Source organism: Argiope bruennichi, chromosome 8 (assembly GCF_947563725.1).
Source record: "Argiope bruennichi chromosome 8, qqArgBrue1.1, whole genome shotgun sequence".
In the NCBI taxonomy this organism is placed as follows: Eukaryota; Metazoa; Arthropoda; class Arachnida; order Araneae; family Araneidae; genus Argiope; species Argiope bruennichi.
Window position 1 is genome coordinate 30,459,995 of NC_079158.1, and position 27,739 is coordinate 30,487,733.

Sequence of the window (27,739 nt, forward strand, 5' to 3'; positions counted from 1 at the left end):
GCCTTCTGAATAGCAGGAGAGACAATGCGAACACTTGCGTGGGAAAAATCGGTCATTTTGCAGGGTCGTGTTTCAATTTTTCTCGTTCCTTTCCATTCATAGCTCCATAAGCACTGACCTGGAGACACAGTTGGAGTGCGGCGTTAATGTGAGTTTCGTGATCTTGCAGTTTTCCTCTGCGAAAACGGGGGGAGAAAGAGAGAAATAAAAAGGGAGGAGACATTGAAACTCCCCTACCTTCATCGCGTGATCCGAGTGATTTTTTCGTGATTCGATTTTGACGAGATTTCCCTTGAAGCAGCCAATTCGTTTTCTAGGAATGGAGTCAAGTTCTAGATTTTATGAGCGCATGAAGTTTAGTTGTACTTGCCCATTGTCACTCTGTAACACTTGATCGGTTTAAACAAAATTAATTCTTGAAGTGTACGAACCCTAAAACAACCTTGTTTCTTCCAAATTATTTTTTAAAAGAAAAGTTTTTTATTATTTAAACATGTCCTTTAGATCGGAAATGTGTATAACTTTTTTACTGCTTTAAAATATAATTTTTGCCTCTCCCCCCCCCCCCTCCTTTTTTCTCGAGATACACAATATAGATCTCGTAGATGTATTATACGCTTATGAAGACTACGAAGGCTTAGGTCTCGGAAGTTTCCAGATTTAAAACCTACTTCTATTAAAAGATTCGTCGTGTATGAGAGCTTGGTGTAGCGGGGAAGTTTGGAAAAGGAAGTGCCAGCTCATGTGTCGTCCTCGTTATCTGATCGTGATTCAATATAATGAAGTCTATCTTAAAATGACTCTAGGGTTATTTTCAAATGGAAGGTTAATATAACTAAGGTCTATGGTAAGATTACAAGATATTTAACTAATCTATATTAATGTAACTAAACTATAAGCCTGGGAAGTGAACTAGCAGCTTGGTTCAAATGCCCCATTTACGTCATGGTAAATTCAAAGAACAGATGTTGTGTCTATTCGGATACTTTGTTGTACTCGTCGTACGTTAAACTCGATAAATGAACAAAAGCTAAATTATTCCCTCCAAATTAAAAATTCTAATATTATGAAATCTCTTTACAACGGCCAGCCTTCGTCCTAAGTAAAACCTGCCTTTCAAAGAACTTGGCCGATTTGCAAGTATTTCAGTGTTAAAAAATAAATATTTCTCAAAACAAGACCTAATTATTTATTTCAGGAATAGTGAATTTTAAGACTTATTGTAAGAAAACAATGCTTTATTCGATAGATAAAAAAAAAAAAAAAAAGGAGTGGGGGGGATGTGTTTGCTTGAATCTCTTCGATTTTTTTTTTTAAGTTAAAAAAATAAATCTAAAACTCCGCCAGTAGTTGTAGAAGAATGGGTAATAATGTCATAATTTTAGCTAATAATTACTGAGTTTTAATGGTTTTGCTTATTTATGTTTTCCAACAATTGGAAGATCTAATAGACTTTTTTTTCACGTTATCATATTGATCAGAAACTTGTATACTATAATCACGTCGCTGATGATTTTGTGGTCAAAGCATTTAGACGTTCGTGGCATGTCTTTCCAATGCAAGTAGTGAAAGAGCTCAATTCACCCATTTTATATTTTTATTTTAAATAAATTCTAATCAAATTAACTTAAGTAAAAAGTTAGTATAAATATGATAGTGCAATTATAAATCTTTCTGTAATCTTTGTTGCATGTGTCGCCCACATTTAATGATGACTATTCGAAGTTATGGGATCTTTCTTAGTCTTTCAAAATGGAATATTTATCAAAAATAATTTATCTATAATAAATGAATAAAAAGTCTCAGTTTTTAGTAATAAAGTTGCGTAATGTTATTTCGAAGTCACTATTAGGCTTAAAAATAATCAGACCATTTTCGAAATTCATATTTAATGATGAAAGAATATTTGAAGTCATTACTTTTCAAAATCCGATGAATTTTACAAAATCTGGGAAAAGATGCTGAAAATGAAAAATAAAAGCTTAGTTGCGTCTGAAAACTTCTAATTGCATTGCAACCTTTCGAACGCTAATTATATGGTCTGATCATTCTATGTCTCGAAGATCTTGCATAAACTTGGCTTTCTTAAGCTCGGTCTTGCAGCATTGGTGCAGACTAACCTTGATGTAGCTGTATATTTCGCATGAACGCATTTATGCTCAACGACCAAAAATAAAATGCTTATCAATAGAAATTCGTGATGGGAGCTTTGCGTTTCATACAAGTTCGTGCGGCACTTCATGAAAATAATACAACACAATATTTGCTTTGTGGTTCTTTCTATTTGAAAATTCTTTACGCAAACCGATTTTTGTATATGACAAAACCAGAAAGATTGTATCTTTTTTTTTCTGCGTATATCAATTAAGCATTGTTTGCTCATTGATTATGTACGAGTAGACAAAGCTGACTTCGGTAATATGTTTAGCGGAAATCTGCTTTTTTTATGTGGTATGAATGAGCTTTTCTTTAACTTCCTTTTAATGTCTAGACTCACCTTTGCAATCGAAATAAAATCACATGATAAGCGTTCGATAATTGCAAAAATTATTATCATGGATCAGTATTTTTTTTTTAGAAAATCTCTGACTATCTGTGGAAGGATTCACGGAGTGCTTGAACTTAATGGTTCTTAACCTCCGGGCATTCCCATTGTTTGTAAAAACAGTATAACAATTTAACCTTTTAAAGGGCCATTTTTTTCTAGTCATATGATGTTAAAATATTTTTAGGCTTGAAATTAGAATAAGAAAAGGGATTCATTTAGCTTATTAGATAAATTTATTTTGATTAATTAATTACTTTGATTAATTAATAATTAAGTAACAAATCAAGACGCATCATTTTTTCTGAGATAAAAAACTGAAGCATCTAAGTTTCTGACTTACAAAAAAAATTTGTCAGAACTTATGCCAACCTACATAATTTCATACAGAGATTGATAAATTTGGTTGGAAGCATACTTCCCACTGCCCTAGAAAGGGTTAAATATTTTTTTAAAAAAATCGAAGTGCTTTTAAAAATATAAATTGGTACATAAAAAAAAAGATAAACTTATTAACTGCAATATATGGATAATCTCTGTGACTACTTGTGAAGCATTTTCGACTAAGTAGCTGATTAGAGCCACTAGATCGAGAGAGGATGTCAGTTAAAGAAATTTATTTTCCTAATTGGTAATAAATAAATTTATAAATTCAGTGAGTCATAAAACTTTATCATATATAATTGGTCAAATTCTCATATGTCTCATTACGTGCACTTCTTTAATAGAGTATTTATAAACATCGAACGTCTGCTTCAATAACTTTGAATATAAACTTAGTTATCTGGTTGGTGTCTGGAGTCATAATATATTTTTAAAATAAAAATAATTTCACAAAATTAATAAATTAAAAAGAAAATATCAACCTAAAATAAAATATGAGCATGTTTGAAATGCGTTGAAATGTTATAATATGTTGTCAGTTTATTAGTAGAGGGAACTCATAATGTACACTAGCATAGGGTCACAAAATATTTAAATCCATCACTGTTGCTACCATACAAAGACATGAATGGACAGGAAATAAAGAACTTTCTTACTGTCTTGGGTGCATTGAAGAACACGCCAAACAGGTCCGTGGAAGGATGTAGACACCCAGTTTTTTGTTAATCGGTTTAAGTGTAGTTTGATTTATAGTGAATTGTGAAAGAGTAAGTATTAGAAAAGTTTAGTAGGACAAAGTTCAAGATTTATAATTTGCTCACTTATGTCTTTGTTGTCAGAACTATTGGACATATTTTAATTGAGTTAGTTATTTCATCAGATCGTATAATGTTAAAAAAAAATAAGTATGCCACAGTGATAATACGTATACACATGATAAATGCATAAAGTCGTTAGATCATGATGGTCTAATTATAGTATCGAATTAATGATAAACCTACTAAGAGCTTAATGGGGATATGATCCATTTTACTATTATGCAATCTTCGTAATCTAAATTTATACTGGAACTTAAGTATCTTGCTGTCCTTGTGGTAATCGATTTTCTTTGTCATGCAATGCTGTTTTCAGATCTTATATGAATTTATAACTACCATTCCATATATCCTTTATAGCTTTTATTTGTAGAAGTCTTTTTCTTTTGCTATCTACCAAATATGTCACTTTCCAGCAATTTGTATACCAGATGAACGCTGTGTAGGCTTAATCGTCATTTATAAAAATAAAATATCCTTCGTTTAATTTTCGATATCTGCCGACGTTCTGGCAAAGGGGGGTAGCGCATCTTCCCCGTGATCTGGGCGTGGCAGGTTCGAATCCCGTTTCGGGTATGGTTATTCTTCATCTGTGTTCTATCTGTGAGGTGTGTGAATATGCCCCCCTGTAAAAAGGGGTTGTGCAAGCGAATATGTCAGACTTTTGCCCTCGGGGGTTCAGGAGTCTTTACCCTCAGAAGCTACTGGACCCCCTTTCCGTGGTAACGCGGACACGACATCATCATTTCCTATATCTCTCTGCAGTCATAGCATCCACCTCTATGTGTGCCCATCAACCAAAGTTTCTACCTAAGCCATCAAACTGTGCCATTATAGTGGCATTTCTCCGATTCCGAATATTAACATTGTATCCTTGGTCAAAGATTCCTTCTATAATGTAATGAAAAGAATTGAATGATATCTACTGAAATTAAATAATAAAGCAATAATATTCAGTCATTATTTTCCTTTATTTCCTATAATAATTTCACAGCTGAATGCAAATATTCATTTGAAGAATGAGCTATTCTGATTCAAGTGAATATTAAAATTGCATTACGAGGCAATTTTCTCGAACATTTTTTTTTAACAAAGGATCCAAATAACTGAAATCTAGAAACTAACAGAAAAACGTTTTTAAAAAAACAGTTAAAAATTATTTCTCGCTTGGGCAAACAATCAGCACGTTGCCGATTATTGAGAAATTCCTGCCCGTCCTAATTATATCTTGCTTCGCACGATTTGCACATTTTCTTCCTCTTTTTAAATAGGAGGGAGGTGAACTTAACAAATGACATGCCATTAATGTACTTTACATCATGCATTCTTTATAAACAACATTCTTCCACTATCTTTTTTTTTCTATGAATTATTTTTATTTTCTTTCAGTAGTAATTCTTGTATTTTTATTATATACGTTCAAAACTTATTTACTCTTATAGGAATTCGTTTTTATTTGAACTCTAGCACTTTCCACTACAGTTTCATGTAATGAATGTCATAGTTTTGATTCGTCTGTGGTATCTGTTTGTCCGATGCATATGTTGACTTATGTTTTCTTCTGAAAATAATACCCGTTTAAGAATTGGCCATACTAGATTTACTCATAAGCATTTGTTGCTGGGTAAGTTCACCCCTCGGTGCACAATATGCCAATTCCTAATGACAGTTCGGTACATTCTTATAGAGTGCCCACGTTTTGATTCTCAACAAATTCAATGTTTTCATTCGTTTCGCTTTGTTTTAAAAGACATCCTTCATAAAGTGCCTCATCTTCATCTTTTTATTTTTTAAAAAAGGATTGGTTTCTTCTATCTTATGAGTATTATTCATTCTCTTTTAATGCTTCTAACCTATACAACAGTTTTTAAATCCAGATTAGGATATTTGTAACATTGAGCAGAAGTTTTAATTAATCTTTTAAAATGTGACCATTCGCATTTTTATGAACCTTATGTTTGTATATACCTTATGGTTGCCACTGCATAATCAGAAATGGTTTTAGCTCTAGTAAATTCCATTAAACTCAAACCTTTCTGAAAAAGCCTAATTTTAGTGCTATTACGTATTTATATTTTTTTTTCCTTACCCAAAGGTACTGTGTGATCTAGTAGTAAAATCGAGATCTTGAATTTCGAAGAACGATTCTGCGGACATTAATTGGGCTCGTTTTATTTGTGGCATATCCGTTGGAGGGGGTAGGTTGAGTAAAATATCACTGTAGAATTAAATTTGAAAAAGTTTTCTCAAAAAAAAGTTCATAACAAAGGAATAGACTGCCGTCATACTTTGGCAAATGTATGTGTCTCTCAAAAATTTCACCTCATTTTCAAACCAGAAACACTTGGTAAACTCATCTTTATTATCATGAGGTCTTTCTAATCTAAAAATTTATATTCGTGCTTCACAATAATTTTATTAACTCTACATTTCCATGTTTAACATGTAATGTTTATAATCCAAAATCCTCAGTTTTAGAAATCTGTTGCTCGTGATCTCACCCGAATTTATTTGCATGAGAAAAAACATAATTACAAAGATCTTTCATTAAATATTTTTATTCCCTGATTGTTTTTTAATCAATTAAATGCGATTTTTAAAAAATATTATTGACTAATTGTTTCTTTTAACTAACAGTTCTGTTAATGCTTTTTGTAAGTGATTCATCTTCCTAAGTGCTAATGCAACTGAACTTATTTATGTTAATTTTTTTTAAGTTCATTCTTTTTATCTATGATGTAAAAAGCAAATAATGAGGCTAACATTATATGACTAAGATCTTTTTCGTGTGTTTATGTGAGAACGATTGAAAATCTTGAAAATGAAATTAAAAACAGGATAACACTGACAGAAAGAATGTTGAAATCTTCTAATTGTTTCTTTTCATTTCACAATCTTCGAATCGGTGATATTTCACTATTTCGTATTCCACCGTTTTTGAGAGAAATATTTTGTTCTTACAAACCACATCGGAAGACTTTTTATTATTATTATTATTATTGATTGATTGATTGATTGAAATGAAATTAATAAATTTGTGTTGAATTGATTGAAGTAAGCTATTGGATAGATACTAAATTGGTGTGCAGCCTGTTTTTGGCCTCGCTAGCCGCTGCCTATTTTAATTTGTTTTGATTAATTTAAATTAGAAATGAATTTGGAACATCGATTATGCTGGCATTTTTCGGAAATTTTAGAAACTGAAATTTGTATGCCCTTAAGATCACGCCGTTAAAATTATATAAATCATTACATTAGTTAATTAGAAATTATAAAAAAATTACTGGTATCACGATATTTAATTCTAACTAATGTTATACTAAGTTGCAATTGATGTTTCTGCTAAGTACTGTTTGTGTTGGGAAAAAAATTGAAAGTGGAAGGAATTTTTAAAGAAATGTAAAAAACTTCCCCGGACTGGCTTATTTATAAAATGTAAGAGAAACCAGCTCAGATGCCCTCCATCATTTAACTATTTCTTAATAATATAGTGTGATTCTAGTTCTCATGTTGCTTCAAAACCGATTTCAATCCACAAACGAAAAGAAAAAAGTTTGTAAGTAATTCGAATTAACATTTAAAAAAGGAAATGTTTCATTGTAAAGAAAAAGCATCCATAAATTGGGGTTCAGTGCAAAACATCGATTTGTTTTAATTTTCGATCTATTTTACTTTAAGATTAAAAAGTTCGAGAAAATAGAAAAATGACTTTTATTTTTAATTTTCACAGAAATGTATAACTTTTTCATTTTTAATACATTTTCCTTTTTTTCTCCTCTTTCATAGCTCTAAGAGACTTTCCTCCAGTGCATTAGCCAGGTAAGCTAAATTATTTCGTTGTTTGTATTTATGTATTTTCTGTCATCTCTGTGCTTTTACAGTAAAGGCTGAAATCTTATTTTCCACATTTTACAGTCAGCTCCACCGCAATGGCAGCCGCAGAAATTCTCAGAGTTCCGACGAGTATCCGATGGATGTCCCTATGTCCATCGAAGACGATGTTCTCGATCTCAACCAAAAGGTGAGTCGAATGAATTTTTCTTTTTGCTTGAAATGAACTTTGCATATGTTTAACTTTTTCATAGGTATTCGCAAGATAACATGGTCTTATGAAATACACTTGTGGGAAGCGCAAATCCCACTCTAATATATTAGCTAGGCTTTTGTGTCGGTGAGAACAGTAATTCTCACAAACTATAAAGAAGTGAATCAATGTTTCTAACTAAGGAAGGGGCGAAGATATTGCTACAATAAAGTGAATGGGCAATAAGGTTTTTACTTTGTCGACTACTGCACATAACCCAGCAAGTATGGCATCTGTAAAGCCGGTATAAAAAGAGAAATACCTTTCCCAAAATCCGTCGCTGTCTAAGAGCCAAGTCGAACTTTCTGTGCAAATTTTTTTTAAAAAAATTCATTTGTACAGTTGACCATACGCCAAGTCTTGTCTGCAGCTAGTACAACCCAGCCACGGCCAAACTCAATAAAAGAAAACTTTGACTTGCGCCTTTTAGCTATTACGCTGTTATTTTAACCCCTTGCCTGCCGCGGGCGTATATATGTCTCCCTACGACAATGTGTTAACTGCCCCTGGCGTATATATACGTCTCGCAACTATATACTTATATATATATGCATGGCACTGGGTTCCGAATCTCGCAAGCTATCCTCGGCAGGCAAGGGGTTAATAATAGGCGAATTTCAATGCCTTCTGGAGTTGGTCTCCGATTATTCTCTTGTATCTCATATTTTTTAATTCATTTTTTTTTATTCCCCTTCTTATTTTCATTGTTCATCGAACTCTCGATAAAGAAAAGCGACCAAACAGTTTGAAAACTAAAAAACAAGATTTTAAAATGTCGGGAGATGCTGCAGCCCTGATATATGAGCCTAGATTCATTACTAATACATCGATAGATTCATTAATAATAGTGCCTATCATATTGAAACATTGTTTGTATCTGAAATTATGGATCCTCAGCCGAGTGCTTCGAGAATCAGCTGATCAGACTTTGGAATAATTGTTCTTTAAAGAGGTTTTAGTGTAACGAGTTATTAAGGATGCAGTATTTGCATAGTTTATGCTGGATGTATAGAAGAAGTTTTCCAAATCAAGAAAGTATAAATCACACACGTTTATTCTTTCCATTCTTAATTACTTTGGTGGATATAGGGTCTCAGGCTCGTAATCGAAATATCGAATCAAATTGGAGTCATTTTTTTTCCCTATATAAAATAACATTTTATGTGCTTAGACTGCTGCTCGGTATTTGACCACAATTCAGTATCATGAGATTCGAATGTCCAATAAAATCCAAATGAGATGCAAATTTTGTAAATCAAATTAATTGTTTCATATGGGCATTGATATATATTGAATAATTCAACATTACAATATTAGTAAAATTTGCAACAAATGTTTTATTGGAAAAAAATAGAATTTATTTTTACGGAATCATGTAAAAGACAGTTTTGATGTAAGATTTATTATCATTAACAAATAAAACAACCGGAAGAAAATTCTTTATAAAAAAAGAAAACTAATTGAATTTTGAACTACTACTACTACATTTTTTCTGAACAAGAATTATTATTAAGCTTTAGCAGTCCAAGCGAAAAATGAGTAGGCGTCGAAGTATTGAAAGTGGCTAAGTATTTTTGGCTTCTAATTTATTTTGTTATGTAGATTTTTATATGTCCCATGGGGTGTGTTCACTTGAAACAAATGACTGATCTCTGGTTGTGGTGTTGAAATGTTTGCAAATTTGAATCGTGAAAGCAAGTATAGAAAGAAAGCATTTCGTTTATTGCTTTTAGCATAGCTACCTTGTAATTTAATAAGATTGTAAAGGAGTGTTTTTTACTTCCTGCTGTGTGACGTAATGGAATCTTATTAAAAAAATGCTCGTAAGTGAAATTTATAGCGTATTTTACTGGTTTCATTTATCAAGTCAGTAATCAATAAATAAAATGCATCACGAAGTCCAATTTCCTGTTTACCTGACTTGTTTAAAGACCGGAAATGGCCATAAAACTTCCATCAAATAGAGACATGAATAAGATTGGTTCTATATAATTGGATCTTGTATCATTAGATTTTGAATCTTCTCAAAACTGACATTAGATATTATTCACTTGAAAGATTATTTTTATACTTTCAGAAAAGTTAAAATACATCAGATTAATCAACTTATTTATTCCAATTAAAATAAACACTTAAATTTTCCAAAAATTCTTCAAGAAAAAAATGCCGGAGATTTGATATATTTATGTTTACAGATATTCTGAAATTATTAAATAATAGCGATTTATTAGATTTGCTGCGTTTCAGTTAAACCTTTTCTTAATTGTTGATTCATTTTATTTTTATGTTCTATTAAATGTGGAAATTCACCTGATAGTTATTAAATTGCAAAGAATATTTTCAAAATATAAATTTTTTTTAAAGTTTGGTCGATTTTGGATAGTGATATTAAACTTTTTCTAAACAAAAATAAAATCGGTAATTTAATTATTTGTTTTAAGTATTTATTACATTCTCAGAACATTGGAATTACCATATAATTTCCTCTTAGGGGCCTTCTCAAGAACATTGATACTTTTTTTATTATTATTTATTCTGAGATAAAGCATATATGAATTTTCATTGCTGCCATTCTGGCAACATCATAGCAAGTTTTTTACTCGCCTTGGACTCGCCTGTTTTTTTTTTTTTTAATAATAATAATTTTTATTGAGAGTACAACACGATCCTGTGAGATAAGACCTCTACAAGACTATTTTTATCTTTCGATCGATCGAAATTTTTCATGCTTTCATTAACTTACCAAATGTTTTAGCATTTTTTTTTAACAAAAATCTATATACTAATTTTTATTGTAAGATAATGGATTCTAACATCTGGATAACATCACTATATGTTTCTTTATAACAGTTTGGAATTGTTACTTTTTCTTCTGAAATATGTTTTTCCCTAGCAATTTTCAAACAGTTTTAACCCTTTCAGCACCAGTGATGCTAAATGTCATCACGGGAATCTAAGTAACAAACTTCCACTTCCAGTCATCACTTCCACTCTTATTATACTTGCACGTTCCTAGATGGCAATAATATCGGGATGAAATGAATAATTTTGGTCATGAAGTATTCCTTTTTTACGAACTTATTAATAATTTAGAAGAGAGAGAACTAAGCAACTAGCTGAAAATGCCTTTATAAAGGTTTATTCAGAACAAGAATCAGATTTTTAAAAATATATTTCTTATAAAATGAGTATAGGCAAAAGACACGATATATGACTAGATAGCGGAAAGTGCAAAGCTTTATTTTTTGCTTTCGGATAATCCCGTTAAAGGCAGCACTGCTTTAAAAAATTGTCATCGCATTAAAAGAAACTATTTTGTTTGCAATATTGTAGCATACATTTCTTGTAAATCTAGTAAAGAACCATTCCAAAAGAAAAAGATTTACAGTTGGTTGAATAAACAAAAAGGAAAAGCTCTTGTTACCTTCTGACAATCGATGAGAATGTTGAATGAATCCGAACTGCCTTCGAACATAGCTCAATCTGTGGGGTATATTTAAGAAAGGGTACATGTATCGTCTGACGCTTGCTACCCTTCAGGATCTGAGAGATCGAATTGTTATAGTAATGATATCAATAATTAGGTGCGCCTTTAACCCCGTTCCTTTACGGATATGGTCGTAAATCTGCCATCTGATTCAATGAGGGCCACTCTCGCCTGTGGACGTCGACCGGGAGCTTCCCGCAAACTGTCGGTAAAATGGACAGACATCAAAAAACGAAAACCAAAAATGAGGAGAAAAAGGGGGGAAATGCGCCAGATTCAAGAGGCGTATGGGTCGTCGGAACGCTGCTTTACATGTAATAATAATTAGGTGCGCGTTAAGCCCCGTTCCTTTACGAATATGGTCGTAAATCTGCCATCTGATTCAATGAGGATCACAAAATGAGGAGAAAGAGGGGGAAGTGCGTCAGATTCCAGGCGCGTATGGGTCGTCGGAACGCGGCTTTACGTGTGGCAAGAAATGGACTTCTGATTCAACGTTTGCAGCATAATAAATGTGTTAAATACTTAGATTAAAAGTATGAACTTTTCCTCTACCTGGTGATGTATTATATGTTCTCTATCTATTGCCATTCATTAGATACTTTAAATGTGTTCCTTCTTTATGAATAATCCTGTATTTTATTTAATTCCAAATTTATTTTGAATTGATAGAATATTTATTTTTGTAGTCACTATTTTAATTATGTGTTAATACATAATGTGTTTGTTAGTCAAGGTTGACAAACCAAATATTTTCTCAGTCTCTTTGTTATCGAAAAAAAAAAAAATGTTGGAATTTGACAATATTAATCCGAATTTCAAATGAGTATTAGAAAAATCACATTCACGTAGTTTTATTTTTGTCATATTTGTTATTGTTACCAATTTTAAGAACTTTTAAGTCTTTTTTCGCAATCTTAATGATGAGCGGTAAGCGAAGCGTTCACTCCGTTTCGTCTTTCTCGACTGCGCAGCCAAAACCTTTCTTTCTTTTACCTACCTATTATTCTTTAAACTTTCGCCTTAGGCGAGATCCGGTTGCCCGGAATTTCAGAAAAATATTCCACTAAAAATGCTTTCTGAGTCTGCGCCGCAGTTTCGCGGAATATTCTCTTGGAGAGAAAAGCGCGAATTCCTTGGAACAACAGAAAAAGTAGAATAGCTTGGGAATTCTTTGTTTGGCCCACACACACTTTCGAAGCGTTATTCGTTTCGTGGATTGTCTGCATTTTTAACTTCCTCGCACGGCCTGGTTGCCACTTTGAATGTGCCTATTTCGAGTCGAATTGCCATCGGTGGATTTCGTGACGAACTGTCATCCGAGCGGGTCTATGCGCTGGTGCCGGCCGATGTCGTCGGCTTCGGATATGCCGTGTTGGGGCTCGACCTCTTTCTGGACCCTCGATCCGGCACTATTGCCGGATTCCTCGGAAACTGATTTTCAACTTGCGGATGCCTTTTGCCTCAGTTCCGAATTCAAATGCCTCTTAGCTCAGAAGGTCAGTCTTGTTTGCCCTTTTTGAACAAACTTTTTGTGCCATGCATTTGTGTGTTACGCTTTTGCTTTATGTTCGTTGTTCAATTAAAAAAATAATTTAAAAATAGCTGATATTATTTATAGCGCCCATGCTTAAGGGCCTAAAAAAAGGTCTGTTACGGCTTGCTGTCTATTTAAACTAACATTTTTAAAAACTTTTGCTTATCTTTGATAATTATGTCATTTATAAATCATTTTAATATATTAGTTGCAAGAAATTACGCTGCAGTAACATTTTACGCATTTATTTAGAATAATTTATAAATAATTAGTTACATGATAATCTTATCCCCCCCTTAAGTCTAAAATTGAATTAATATATTTATTTTTAAGTTTTACTCTGTATTTTACTTCTAAAAAGAAAGAAAATTTTATAATTCGTGTTGCAGTTTTGTTCATAAAAAAGAAACCTGGAATTCAAGTTCAATGGCTGTCGAATATTCATAGTGATAAAAATATTTCGTCTATTTTTTTTGGGGGGGGGGTAGAGGGGGAGAGAATGTATATCAATTGTTATTTTTCAAATTTCATACGAATAGATTCGTATAGTCTAATATTTGTTTAATTCATTCATTTTTTTAGTATTATTTTTTTACCTACTTGAACCCACTAATATAAATAAGGCTTATTTTCGAGCATCGTTAATGTTTCTCAAACAATTAAATATGGATCTTAGCTTGCAAATAAGCTGTATCGGCTTACTTTTTTTTTTTTTTTGCTTTGTTTTTGTTCCGTTTGTTTCACTAATTCAGTTTTCTTATTTTTTTTCTTTATTATTTTATCTTTATTATTATTTATCTTTATTATTTTTACACTTTAGAATTGCGTAAAAATGAATGAAACAGCTCAGGTTTAATTTATTTTTTTGCTTTCATGATGTTTTGAGTTTTTAATGAAGGAAAGCAAATTTTCTACATCATATCTGTGTATAATATCATATTTATTCTTCTGATTTAATCTTGTTTGTTAGTAATACAAACGGATGTCTTATTAAAGATGCGACTAAGACAGAAAATTCATATTTTAATTATTTTCCAGTCCCAATATTTTATATAATATTGCCTATCGCATCATATAACAGAAATTATCTAGTACTTTTTAACACTTAAATAGCCTCTTAATAATTGTTTAATCTCAAACTTACCAATTGAATCAAATCATTCAATAATGCTATAATTCGGTACATAGGCCATCCATAATCTTTAAATGCTTCTTTTCTGATTTTTACTGATGAAAACTATGTTTTTACCGCGAACCCGAAAGGCGGCACTGGCACCCTGCCAGAAATTTCTAGGAAGACGCGAATCGGTAAAAAAATGTGTATATATAATATAAAAATATTTTTTTAAAAAAAGTAATATACAGTGTATTCGCTCTAATCGTGGTTTATTAACTAACCTTTAAACTATTAGAAATAAGCATAAAGTTCCCGTTGGAAATTCTATAAATGGCATAAATAATTATATTTTATGTTTTATCGGAATTCTGCTGTGTACTAAATCAGTTTAATGGTTTATGATCACAATTCACATTAAAATATTTTTTTTCTTTTATAATTTGACGCATAAAACATAATCGATTTTCAGTTAACAAAAACAAAAGGTGAGTCACAGATTGTAAACGAGATATCTTAATTGGGTTAAAACGGAGTTCACGGTTCGTCGATTAATACCTCGCTATTCGGCATTCCGTCAGTCTGTCTATCGTTTCACAATCTTGTCAAGTATCTAGAGACCCCTTTGTTAGATAAAACCTTTTTTTGATTTTGTTTTCTTTTCTTGCGTATATCATTATGAATGGTAGTTATTCTATGGACTGTTATCACCGATGACCTTCAAGTTTAACTGTGAATAGGTCATGATCAGTAATAATAATAAAAAGAACAGACATTTGGTGGCTTTTCTTCAGACGCAAAGGTGAAGTCTAGACTTTCTCAGGACTGTAATAAATAAATGTCTTGCTAAATTAGCGGGTATATAAATCTGGCCTTCAGCAATAGCAGCTTCCCCATCTATGATCATGGTTTGAAATTTCATTGCCAGTTATTACAATTCCAAGCAATTTACTTTATTAACTACTCAGAAGTAGCTAGAAATTTCGTGTATGTTAGGTTTAGAGTTAGGCTAAAGTATAGCGATTTACGTTCTTATTGTGAGCTTTAGAACACTAGATTTTTAAGTGTTTTCACTTCTAAATCTTTTTACTTTCTCGTATACGTAGTATAGAGAAATTGTAACTAATTGTCAAAAAAATTCGAACTCGAGATTTTGATGAATCTACCCGTTTTAGACCTTCACGAGTTTCAAAAACAATTTTAGAAAATGTCCGTCTGTCTATCTGTTACAAAGATAACTCAAAAACGATTTGAGCTAGACTGTTTAAATTTGGTATATCGTCTTTACACCAAATGTGTAGATTTCTATCAATTTTGAATAAAATCTGTTCTGAGGAAGATCGTGTGTCTGGCAGTTTGAACATAAGTTAACGCAATAATTACTAAATGAAGATAGCTAGATGGATAAAATTCGGTACACAAATTTAACATCTATAGTGCGGACATTTGCCAAATTGTGAACCAAATCCAGCTACTGGTTGACTGTCTGTCGGTCTGTATTTTCATAAATATTTAAATGGCGATAATTCAAAAACGCTATGACTTTACATTTGATACGGGATTTTAGGATTACAAGTGCGATTTTACATCAAAATTTTCTTCAGTCGTTTGAGAAAAACATGTCCAAAACACAAATTCGATTTTTGGATACCGTTAACGCATGCCGTGGATTAATCGCCAAGTAACTCGCCAAGGATGACACTATAGATTCAGTAAAAATGTTAAATTCACGCCAAAAGTTAATATTTCGTAACTATTTTACGCTATTGCCATGTATGGCATTCTCCGGTACGATAAGTTTATAACAGAGTATGCTAGAAAGTTTTGGGGGAACCACTTCCACTAGTTTTTTGTTGTTGTTCGTTGTTTTTTGTTTTGTTGTTGTAAAAAATATTTTGTATGCCGGCGTCCGTTACTTTAAAAAAATGGGAAATAATGAATCGTTTTCGAATCTACATCAGAAGAAAATATCTAGATTTCTTACTTTAAAAATCATATGTGAAATGTGCTTATTAACCATTCAGTTCTATAAAAGTTTCAAACGTTTCATTAATTTTGAATATCAATGATCATCTGGTTACAAAAGAAAAAATAACTCTCTTTTCGAAAGTTCGATGAGTTATCAAAATCTTTGTTCCCCTTCGAAATTTAATTTCTTAAGTTATCGGTTTTTAAAACTTTTTAATTGTACGTGTTCAAAAGATTTTCTGTCACCTATTATAAAGCTTGTAACTCAGAAATCATGTCAAGCAGCATCACTTCTTTTTCTCTTATAGAACTTCCATTTAACACTGGACCTTTAAAGTCCGTTGCCTGGCGACTGGATGATCGTGTACCCGATCCTTATTCTATAAAGTATCTGCACCACTTTTAAAAATATTAAGGGGGGGGAGTCAAAAGTCAACTAGTTGGAATCTATACCAGACTAGATGTGTCCAAAACACTGGATTTAGTTCAAAATCTAATATTTAATTTTATTGCTTCAAAATGTGGTATTAATCATTTTTTTATTTCGATTAATCAATTAAATGTTCATCATTTTGATTAAACACTATTTCTTTTATGTTTCAAATTAGTTGTAAGAATAGTAAAACAATGCGTTTATTCGCAGTATTTTGACCATAAATTATTCTTTTTATTAATTATTTATGCAATTTTTAATGGTATTTTTAATATTTCATATCATCATCATGTCTAATTAAATACTTCGATGTTTCTCATCTACTTTTGAAGAAATAAAATAACATTAATATTCCGCAACTTTTCTTGCATGAAACTCTATTGTGCATTAACATCCATCCATCTAATTTCTGCATTCAAACCGTCATAAACAAATCCGCTTCTTAGAGAATAAACGTTTGATTGATGAATGCAATGAATTAGTTCGTTTTGAGTAGGAAACTGTCGACATTTATGGTCTTTACCTGAAGATTTTTCCCGTACTTATGATGTCTCCGCACGTGAGCTATGTTTGTCTGCGCTATTTCTGGTTCCGTTTTGTGAAGGAAGCATGAAAAATGACGACTGCTCGCTTTTTATCCCTTGTTCGTGCAACAATTATAGTTTTACATCAGCGTCGCCCACACTGCTGTGGTATTGATTGAGCTATAAAACAAAATATTCCACAACATTGTTTTGATTTGTCTGATTCATTATTGCTGTATTTTCTGTTTAATCTCAAATTACATGATTCGTTTCAGGAATTATATCAAATCGAGCTCCGATTAAGTCTTCTAGGGCCCATAGACAATGCATATCAGAGAGGGCAGAGTTTTTCCACTCTATTACCTTCCAAACCAAATTTTTTAAAATCGATTTTAATTTAATCTTTATAGAAATAATTTTAAGCGTTACATGGCAAGATGAAATAACTTAATTATCGATTACTTTAAAAAAATAATTTTTTTTCTGCTTGTAAAAGACATGCATAATTAAAATTAAAAACTACTTTTGAACAAAAAAACACACTTCCTTAATACAATCTAAATACTATTTAATAGTAATATCCATTGGCCGTTTTTTTTTAATTGTAAAACACCATATTTTTCAGAATTATAAAATAAAATGATATAAAACTTGCAAAAAAAAGTAATTGCCATGTTATTAGAATAATGTTCAAAAATTACTTTCAAAAATACTCATTTTCATTTAAATAATTTCGATTACATATTCTTTATGGTTAAAGATGGTGCAAAATTAAATTACTTTCAAAATATCTCAAAAAAACTCTCAAATGCTCGAGGCCAGTAGGTAGTTACATCCGGCCTTGATTCTGATTCATGCATTTATATTTTCATTTATTGATTTGAAACTCTGAAGATATGTAACAAAATACAATTTACGGATTCTAAGAAAATGGTGGTGAAAAATTTCATTACGTAATTAAAATCATTCGCGTTTCAAAAGGCGATACGACAGATATAGATTATATGAGGTGTTGAGAATTAGAATAGATGAAACCACATTTTTTCTTTAGGGCGAATTGTTTATCATATTGAAATGGGAAAAAAAGTATTTTCTTTAAAATCCAGAATGAACCAAATATCTTTTAGCTACTATGTATTAGATAGCAACATTTATCAAATTGTTCACTTTACATGTTTTTGAAATATGCGTAACTTAGTTCAACGAAAATTAATTATGAGTGGAATTGCTCTGTTCCTCAATGTCTCATGTAAAGAAGGTTAATAATTACTGAACCATATAGAATTCTCCCATTTTTAAATTAATATACTAAAATTAAATATATTAATCAGTGTTATTATGCAATATGAAAATTACATAGAATTCGTAACGATTTCAAATGTTTTATGAATTCTTAGTTGATTGCTAATTAAAAAACATTTCCCAAATGTGAGATGTCATCTAATTATTAAAATATTGACAAAAAGGGAAACAAAAGGAAAACAAAAAGTTATGAAATTTAAGATTTCGGAGTGCTCAAAATTCTAAAAATTATTAATTAATAGAGTATTTAATAAAGTAAATATACAAAGTGAAATAGTATCATTTATCTGTTATTCATTATTCTTGGCGTCTATTTGAACTATTTAATAATTTTTTTTTACCTGTGTTGCCGAATCGGCTGTAATAATTTCCAAAAACGTAGTGATTCTTTTATCTTTGCTTTTTTTAATAAATGTCAGGAGGACTATGCATTTAGAACGAGAAGTTATTATCTTTCTTTACTTAAATAATTTATTAGAAACATAACTGCAGCATTTAGAAATATCCTCATTTTGAATATAAATATAATATATGGCAGGAAATGGAATATTGGTCTGGAATGCCTACCAAAATAACCGTGCCCAAACAGCTGTAAAAAAATTCTGCGTATGTCCCGTAAATTTTTTAGAAAAATGTTAAGTTTGCAGTTTTTTGGAGCAATTGCTGTCTGTCACGATAAGTATTTGAAATTTGATAAACTGTGTTGAAATGGTTGTCAAAGAAACGTGTAAACAAGTTAGGTCTAGGTATTATTTGCGCCAAAGTCGGTAGAGAGCGATTTGTTGTCTACAAATGAGAGCGGGCATTCCTTCTTTGCAGTTTATAATGAAAATATGCTGTAAGTATGCTATAAAAAAAAACTCTAACATTTTAGATGCTATTTGCTTGCCATTAAGCTTTATGGTACTGTCCAAGGCTGGACTTATACAAAATCTAAGTAACAAAACGCCTTTATTATGTAAAAGATATAGTTATATTGTACTATGCTTAGTATATTATACTTTAGGTAGTTTTTATAGTCGTTAAAAATAATTTCTTCATGCTCCGTGTATTAAAAAAAATTCTTTTAGATTTCTTTATTATACATTTTTTTATATATTGTTTCCTAAGATTGACTTTTATATTTTCATATATGATAAATTATAGATCAATGTTTATCGAAATTCTTTGGAACACCTAGAAATGCTTATGAGATCGTAAATTAAATGACAAATTATACTCTAAATAATCCCAAAAAAAGAGTGTAATCCTATTTAAATTATTCAAAATTGAAATCCTGACTGATCCATTTCGGTCGTCAAAATTAGCTATTAAAATATTGTTTTCATGCATGAAAATTTTAATCTGTTTTTTCAGAATAAGTGAAATGGTTACTGAAATTCCTAAGGGTTTCTGAACTTATTGAAACCTGCTTTCTTTGCGTTAAAGATTTTTTTTTCCTTCCAAGTTTCTATAGAAAACGGGATTAAAAACTTGCATCGATCTTGTCTCACTTATAGGCATTTATTTATTTGTGAGTGTGTATTACAATTCATACTTTTCTCGTCTTTAAATATTGAAATGTAAGGCATTTCTTTTCTTTATTTATTTTGTTAGAAATATCATAATTAAAATTGAAATTTGTGAAAGTGGTTTATTGTTGTGATGCTATTTTCTTTCTGTTACAGGTTCAGGAGCTTCAACAGCAGGTGGCTACGCTGACTGACAATCAAATGAATACAGATGAGAGGTACATTAAAGTAAAGCAAGAAAATGCTGCTCTACAAAATAAGTAAGTTATATGCATTTATTTAAGAAGACTTAACAGGCTCTTGGTGAAAATTTTTAAAACTGGTCATAAGTATTCATTCGTTATACTAAGCATTTGGAGATGTATTTTAGAAATTAATTTCGGTTTGAAATTATTAAATTAATTTCCGGGTTTGAAATTATTTACAAAAAGGAAGAAGCTCAGTTCATTAATGTATCAAACAAATCACTTTCATAGAGCTATTTGACTTACTTAAGAATAGTCTCCTATAAAAAATAAATTCCCTTTTTTGGGGGGAGGGGAGGGTTATTGCTATTATGCATAGTATATGAAAAAGAGCAAAAAGGGAGGGCCTTTAAATTAGGGATAACACTATTGTACATTTTTTTGGTAAGTCGCAACAAGATCTTGAATGTATAACATGTATCTTCCCACAATATGCAAACATATGACGAGGATTTAAAATCTCCAGCATATCATACATTAGATTTCTTTTGTAAAATTATATTCATGATAAATATTTTTTTTCTTCAGTCAGTTTTTTCGGCCCATAAAACTTCTCGATAGAAATTGTGCTGTTCGTCTATGAAAAAAAATTCAAAGCGCCGAGGATGAAGCGGCACGCTATTGGTTCGATTTTTAAAAAGTGCGTTGGAATGTTTAAAAGTTAAAGAATCACTATAAATCACTGTCATTCTAGTATTAATAATAATATTGATAGCTGAGACAATCGTATTTCCATTGAATTCTAATTCAGTTGGCAGAAATGAATGTAAGTGGAATTTTTTTCATGTTTGCTCATTATTATATAATAGTATAAGAAATCTGCATTGAACGCAAGTTGAAACTCCAAAACTGATTTAATACTGATTTAGAAATTTCAGATTTCAAGAGTATGATTTTTGCAATCGTTTCGTCTTCATTTTTAATTGTTAGTCTCTGGAGCGAACATGTCTGCGGATGCATGTATCAGTTACTAATATTTTGGAATCTTTTCCCCTTTCCCATCCACAATATTACTTAGAATCTTAAAAAGGAGTTTATGCGCATCATAACTGTCATCTTCGTCATGTCTCGGGCACAATTTCATCTGCCTTTTCTTTGGCTATCATTAACCTAGTTTTATAAATGGCAGATCGCTGTCGTGTTCGACCCAGATCTCTTCCATTCCTCTACGGTTTCAAGCTCTACTGACTCGCCTTATTCTTGGTGGAAGGCTTTTGTGAACATTGTGAGAAACGAAATCTTCTTGATGTCAGCTTCTGCTAATCTACGATGCAAAAACAAAGAACCCAGAAATTAAATCAACGCGATTGTTGCCCATTTTTGAATGTTTCCGATTTATGTGCATACCAAAATTGCAAGTTTTGTTTTTATTCGTTAATGTCGCGCGACGAGCAGCTTTGTTTCCTATGCACGCTCTAGTAGGTTTTTCGAGGCGTATCGATCAACGACCTTTGCTGTGCTGGACCCCACTGGAATGTTTTGTGTAATAGCTACATTCAAACGTTGGTCACTCGTTTACGCACAATGGAGTCTTCCTTGAGTACCGTTAGGTCTTTTGTTTACATACCGGGAACTGAATTCCGTTTCGTTTAGTTTAAAACGGTTGGCAGTTCCTTTATTTCTGCTTTCATTTTGCATTGTTCCGGCTTTAAACTTTAGTGGAAAGTAGCGTTTTCAAAAACAATCGTACTTTCACAATAAACAATGTTGTGTTTGACTTTTTTATTTAAATAATTTGTTTTTCTCAGTTCACGAGATTTGTGTTGCGATTTAATAACAAAACGAATAAAACTAGTCAGAAAAGATGACGGATAGAACTGCGTGTGTATTATCTCTAAATTACTTGTCAGTGGATGATTACATGGCAAACGTTTGAAATTGGAATTTGTTGTATTCTGCGGAATGAAATTTGGAAGTGATTTCATTGATTAGTAATTAAGATTAGTTTAGTATTTGGAATAAAAAATAAAATAAAGCATTAAAATTTTTAAATAATTAATTTTATTATTTGACATAAAAATTAACCCATGCCCATATAAAACTTCAGCTCATATTAAGATGTAAAACCAACAGCAATTTTATATTCTCTAGTCCAAAATTTAAATTGTTGTTTTTTCCAGTAAGTTTTATGACCGTACAAGGAATAATACTTGATACTTAGGAGTTGAATTTTGTTCGAAAATATTCTTAGATTGAGTACGCCTATAAGAACGTAAAACTGTTGATCCAGCATATACCATTTATTTCTTCCGAATAAAAAGAAAAAAAGATCAGCAATTAAAATCGAAAAAATAAAATAAAAATACAGTCTTCTATCTAAGCCATAAAAAAATTATATTATCTTAAATTCTTTTACTTCTAAAGTCGAAATATTATAACTGCTGACTATTGAGAAAGTTACCAATTGACCTGAACTCATTCTGAACTTTGACCTAGCTTGAGTCTTCTTGTTTCACCCGCACGTGCAGAATTCAGCTTTTCCATCATACCACGATCGCTTATTGCAACTTTTTTTTTAATTTCACAAATTTCCTTCAATGCATATTTGCTCTATGAAAGAGCATATATTCTTGGCTTATCTGGACTTCAATACTTAAATGCTTAACTCGTTTTGTAAGATATGCAGAAGGAAAAAATATATTTTTTTTTCATCCTCTTGCTTTTAGCTTAATCATGTAGAATTCTTGATTTACATGCTTGTATAGTTTATTAACGTTAATTTAAAACAGATAGCTATGACAAATTGTGTTATTTGCGTCAGTGGATTACTTTCCTATTTACTAATGAGAGAGTATATCTTTTGTAACTCACTTTCACACATTAGCAAGACTCGCTTCTTCTTCCTATAAAAGTTTCTTTGTTTCTATGATTAATGATAGACGCATAATGCTTTTACTTGACAGATTAGAAAGAAATCCCGTGTACCACCTACATAATACTTCTTTTTTTTAATTTCTTAGAAGGCAAACGTCTCATCCACACATTACTTAGAAATTCGTCTGGAACTACCTTGCATATATTAAGACACTATTCCCTACTTCTTACATCAATCCTTTACTGCAACATTTTATTTTTATTGATACCCCCTGCGGCTTCCGAGCGGCGTAAACAGGTGAAGACATTCGAAAATCGCCTTCTTGTCCCTGGATGGATGATTAGTAGGCATGTCTTGATGGGTCTACGTTTTATGATTCCAATGTCGGTCAAATGTTTCAAGTACAGATAAAGCGTAGGTTTCTGTTGATTTTGCCTACAACTGTGCTGTGCAGGAAAATGAAAATGAATCGAACCTGCAGGCTTCCAGACGATTGTTTTTATTAGGTATATTATTATTCATTCTTGAGGGTTGAAAACAGAGGCGTAACTGGGACAATGGGTCGGTAACATTCGATTTCGCTTCGAGGTTTATCTGAATTGTTAATTTCATTAACTGATGATTCATGGTGGATACTCGGCGAGACTCGATTTAATTGAAAGAGAAGGTTGTTGTTATTAACGCTTGAGATGGAGAATCAATTAATCTTGTTATCTGCAGGTGTGTTCTCCAGATTCTCCAGTGTTGTGGATTTCAATTCCAAATTTAATTGTGTAAGGAAATTATGATATCGCTAAAAAAATTTATATGCACCGTTGTCATTTTCTCAAAGTGTCACATTGTCCACTGTTGTCGTCACATTTGATATCCACTGTTATCACTTTCTTGCGAGTGTCAAATAATCAGCATTAATAAAATGAAATCTTAAAATCCTTTTTTTTTGAGGTCGTATAATAACAGTGATAAGCGATGTTTTTATGGATTCTTTTTGCATATTTATATTTAATCTGCTTTTTAAAAAATACTGACAAATGGAGACAAATCTGGATTTTCTCATGAAAATTTCCCCGCAATCCATAATCATTTCAAGGTACTATTATATTACTTATTTTTGACAGTCATTGATGTTTTTCAATAAAAGGAACAGCGGATAAATAGCACAACACAATATCATGAAGCAGGCTTATATGCGATTAAAACGGCTTATTGCCTTTAAACGATTATTTTAAAAATTATTATTTATGAATAGCAATGTGTCATTTCAAATGTTACATAAATCTTAACAGAATTAATCTCACTTTAGCGAAGAGGTGCTTTTGGCAATATGTTTCAAATCCTGCTTGCTTATTGTTGCTCTTTTCCCACTCCTCGAAATGTTGTTTCCTCTCTGTCTCGGAAGGAAACTTGTCACATGGGTTCTCTGCCAGCATTGAACGCTTTGCTTGTTCCGACTCTTGGTTACTCAAGAGCACAAGTTCCTCGTATCCTGTCACCTCTGGTTCGTTGACTCCCGAGAGTATACCTCAGAGAAAGTTTCCAAAAGATCAGTCACCGCAGTGAAGTTAATTGAAAAACAAAGATTTTTATAGCTATGACATGATCCGCTTATACGAATGTGTCGTAAAACTTTTAAGTAAGAGGGCAAAGCAGTCATTAAAACTTTCAACATTTAAGTATTGCGCCGAGGAATTTCAAAAAAGAAAGAAACAAACAAACTAAATCTTAAGTTCTTTTTGTTGTGGCCCGAGGTTTTGTTTTTGAAATTATTGGGGCCACGGCAACCTGGTATTGGAAGATTATTGGTTAATCACCCGGTTCCATTGAAGATTTTTGCTTTTGCTTTCGATTCATGTTAAATGTATCATCCTGATTGAAATATCATCTTATTGGTGAAATGTGGGCATGATTGCCATTCAGGTGTCGCCAGAAATTCTGAATCATGAGTTCTAACTCCCAAATAGCCCTTATATAACTTCGTAACTTGATATTAATATGTCAAAATAGTCTGTTACTAAATAATGCTTATCTTTTCACCTTAATGACACCAGCCTCGTACTTTTTGGTTATATAATGATAGTAACACTTTCTACTTCGACACAAAATGGTTTGTACATTATTTTTCGATTCCCCCCCCCTTCATTGAAAAAAAATGCTATTCCAAACCATAAAATAAAAATTAAAAAACAATTTGTATTTACTGGGTATCCCATTCAGTATATATTATATGCTCTATCCTCAAAATTCACGGTCTGCGCTGGAGAAAAATATGAATGCACTAAGGATCAGTTTCTTGTAAGTAGTAGTCGCAAAAAATTTACATATAACACTTTTATTATTTTTTTTTTTTAAATTTGACCGAGTTATCAGATAGACGAAATAGATCCCATGGGTTTAGAGAGTACCCTTTAATCGATCTGTTTGCTGTATTTTCTAAGTTCATGCTTCCATTTGATTTAGAGCCGTGTTCTCGAACTTATTCAAGTAAAGACCAAGTATCGCTTAAATTTTAGAGCGCTGTTGTTAGGGTTTGCTTTTTTTCGTGTTTTCTCGTTCACACAATTGTAGATTTATGTAGTCTTTTTTTTTAATTCCTTTTAATTAAGTTAATGACCACTAATCAGTAACCTACCAAAATTTTTATAGATTGTTACGATCGCGTTTGTAATTTGTTTAAAATTATTTTTTAGACTCGAGATTGTTGAAATATACTCTCTTAAGAGTAACTCCCAATTATTATTTTTTTTTTTTATTTCAGTGTTTTTCCTTGACATTAGGTAAATAAAAACTGCATTTTTATAGATGTTAAATTTAAAATCAATAACAAAAAGAGGAGCGGTCTTACATTGCTTAAGGCCTACGCAAAGCTTAATCTGGTCCTGGAAAACCAAAAGAGAAAAAGGAAAAATGCTATTTGGCATCATTTACCCTTGTTATGTTATTTTAATTATTACTATTTTTTTTAACTGGTATAGCACAAGTTTTTCTCTTTCGTGCAGACGCCATCTGTTGGAGGAAACATAAACATTGCTCTACACTGTAGCAAACGCACTGCATAACCGGGAAGTTGGAAAAAAAAAACCCGGATAAGAACGAACAAAAAAAGATAAGAGTAAGGCGCGCGTCTCAGCTGTTGAGAGAGGAGAATCCCCGACTCCTCCGATTACTTCTTTTTTTTTCCTCTGTGACTCACTCGTTCCGCCAGGGTGCGTTCTCTCGGGGAGTGTGACGTCACGACACGATCCATTTGCCATCGCGTAGAGGTAGAACCTATGAGCGAGTGGCGGGATTTGGAACTCCTGTCAAACGTGTCCTCGTCTTGCGAGAACACGAAGCACAATCAAAACAGAGCCGCGGATTAATAGAGACAAAGTGTGTTCACTTTCCTGGAGACTTCTTTGGGTGACTTTCGGGATGATGGAGTCGAGACCTTGACTAGACGATATGTAGCAGCAGCGTTGTCAATCGACCGACCTCATGGGTACGTAAACGAACTCCACTTCTCTGTTGATTGTTGTCGATTTTCTGGGTAACGACGTGGTCCAGTGGCAAACAGCTGGGATCTCTTGTCGATGGCTGTTGGTCAGTACATGTTGTGGCCTTCTGTTTTGACTCATAAGCTTAAATTATAGAATAAAAGACCTCGACTAGGTCATGAAAATTTAAATTTCTGTTGTTGACTTATTTTTGAAAGACGACAGAAAACAAGTTTATTTATGTGACATGTTTAAATGGGACTGAAATGTTAATAGCTGATAATTATTAGTAGTGCCAACCCAAAATGTGGCACTCAGATTAACAGACAAATGCTTTCATTTTGCTATGAATAATAAATGAAGGTTTAAAGAAAATAACGTGTGCCACTCGCTGCAAAATACGGGCTTCCAAACAGCTTCTTTCTCCGAAGTGCCCCACCCCCTTTGGTTAAGACGATGAATGGTAGCCGATAGTTAACCATTATTAATTTTAAAACCCTAAATTTTTCTTAAAAAGAGTTTGCCTTTATTTCCAGTTATTTTTATTTTTTATTTCAATAAAAAAAGTTTTCTAAGTTTTAATTTTTAAAAACGTTCACCTCGTCGGGCTTAATTTCTTTGATTTACAATTCAGCTTGTCTTTGTAATTTTATAGATAAAACTTATATTTGATTGCAAAAATTAAAGTAAATATGGGTAATAATGCTGAACATTCTATCATAAATCAAGTTTTAACGTTTTTTACTTGTATTGTTTTTATTCATAATTAAATTTAATATAAATTGCACTTAAAACAATCTGGAAGAAATAAACCGTTTTGTTTAGATTTAGCTGAAAATTTGGTGCAGTTAATGATAATTTGGGTATATTACCTATCAATATTACATTTACGGTCAATATTACAAAGTTACATTCTAATTTTGAATCAGAGTTCTTCGGAGTTTGATGTAAGGAAGCTGTTTCCGAAAAACACCAAATGATAAACAAAAGTAAGAAGAAACACGTGGTTTCTACCGCATGTTGTCAACGCACCAGGTGAAAGAAGTAAAATCGCACATTTGTTTCTCGTAACTTCAGATGCAATATTAAGTTTTCGCTTTCTTAAATCACGTAACATTTTTGAGAAGAAAATCCAATGAACAGTTTTGATCTGCTAAGTATTCTGAAAGTAATATTCATTCCACTATTGCTAAACGGTACAATTTTAACTTTCTTGCAGAGAGCTTGAAAAGAAACAGTGTTTTTTGCATAAGTTGATATGTATAGGTCGTTTTCTTGTCCTTTATTTTTCATTTCCTTGTTATGCTATTAATGGATGTTAATCTCTTCGATCTTTCAAAAATAATCTTCATTCTTTTCCTTTAACGAAATTCGTTTTTACTTCTGCATAATCTTTGAAGAGTTGTGGTATTGGATCTTACTTTTTGAATCTTCATTTTGTGTTTTGCATGAGCTGCTGGATTTGTCAATGCGAACTATTTTTTTAAAAAGTATTATGTGAG

The 27,739-nt window shown here is 31.9% G+C and overlaps 1 protein-coding gene across 2 annotated transcripts in view; it reads left to right on the top strand.

The window, feature by feature from the left end:
• LOC129981191 (rab11 family-interacting protein 4B-like) overlaps positions 1–27,739 on the top strand; it is a 142,301-nt gene that overhangs the window by 90,175 nt on the left and 24,387 nt on the right. For both annotated transcript variants that reach the window (XM_056091925.1, XM_056091926.1), the window contains 3 exons: positions 7,531–7,563; positions 7,660–7,765; positions 19,861–19,964. In XM_056091925.1, the coding sequence (XP_055947900.1) occupies positions 7,531–7,563; positions 7,660–7,765; positions 19,861–19,964 (243 nt within the window). The remainder of the gene's footprint in view (positions 1–7,530; positions 7,564–7,659; positions 7,766–19,860; positions 19,965–27,739) is intronic.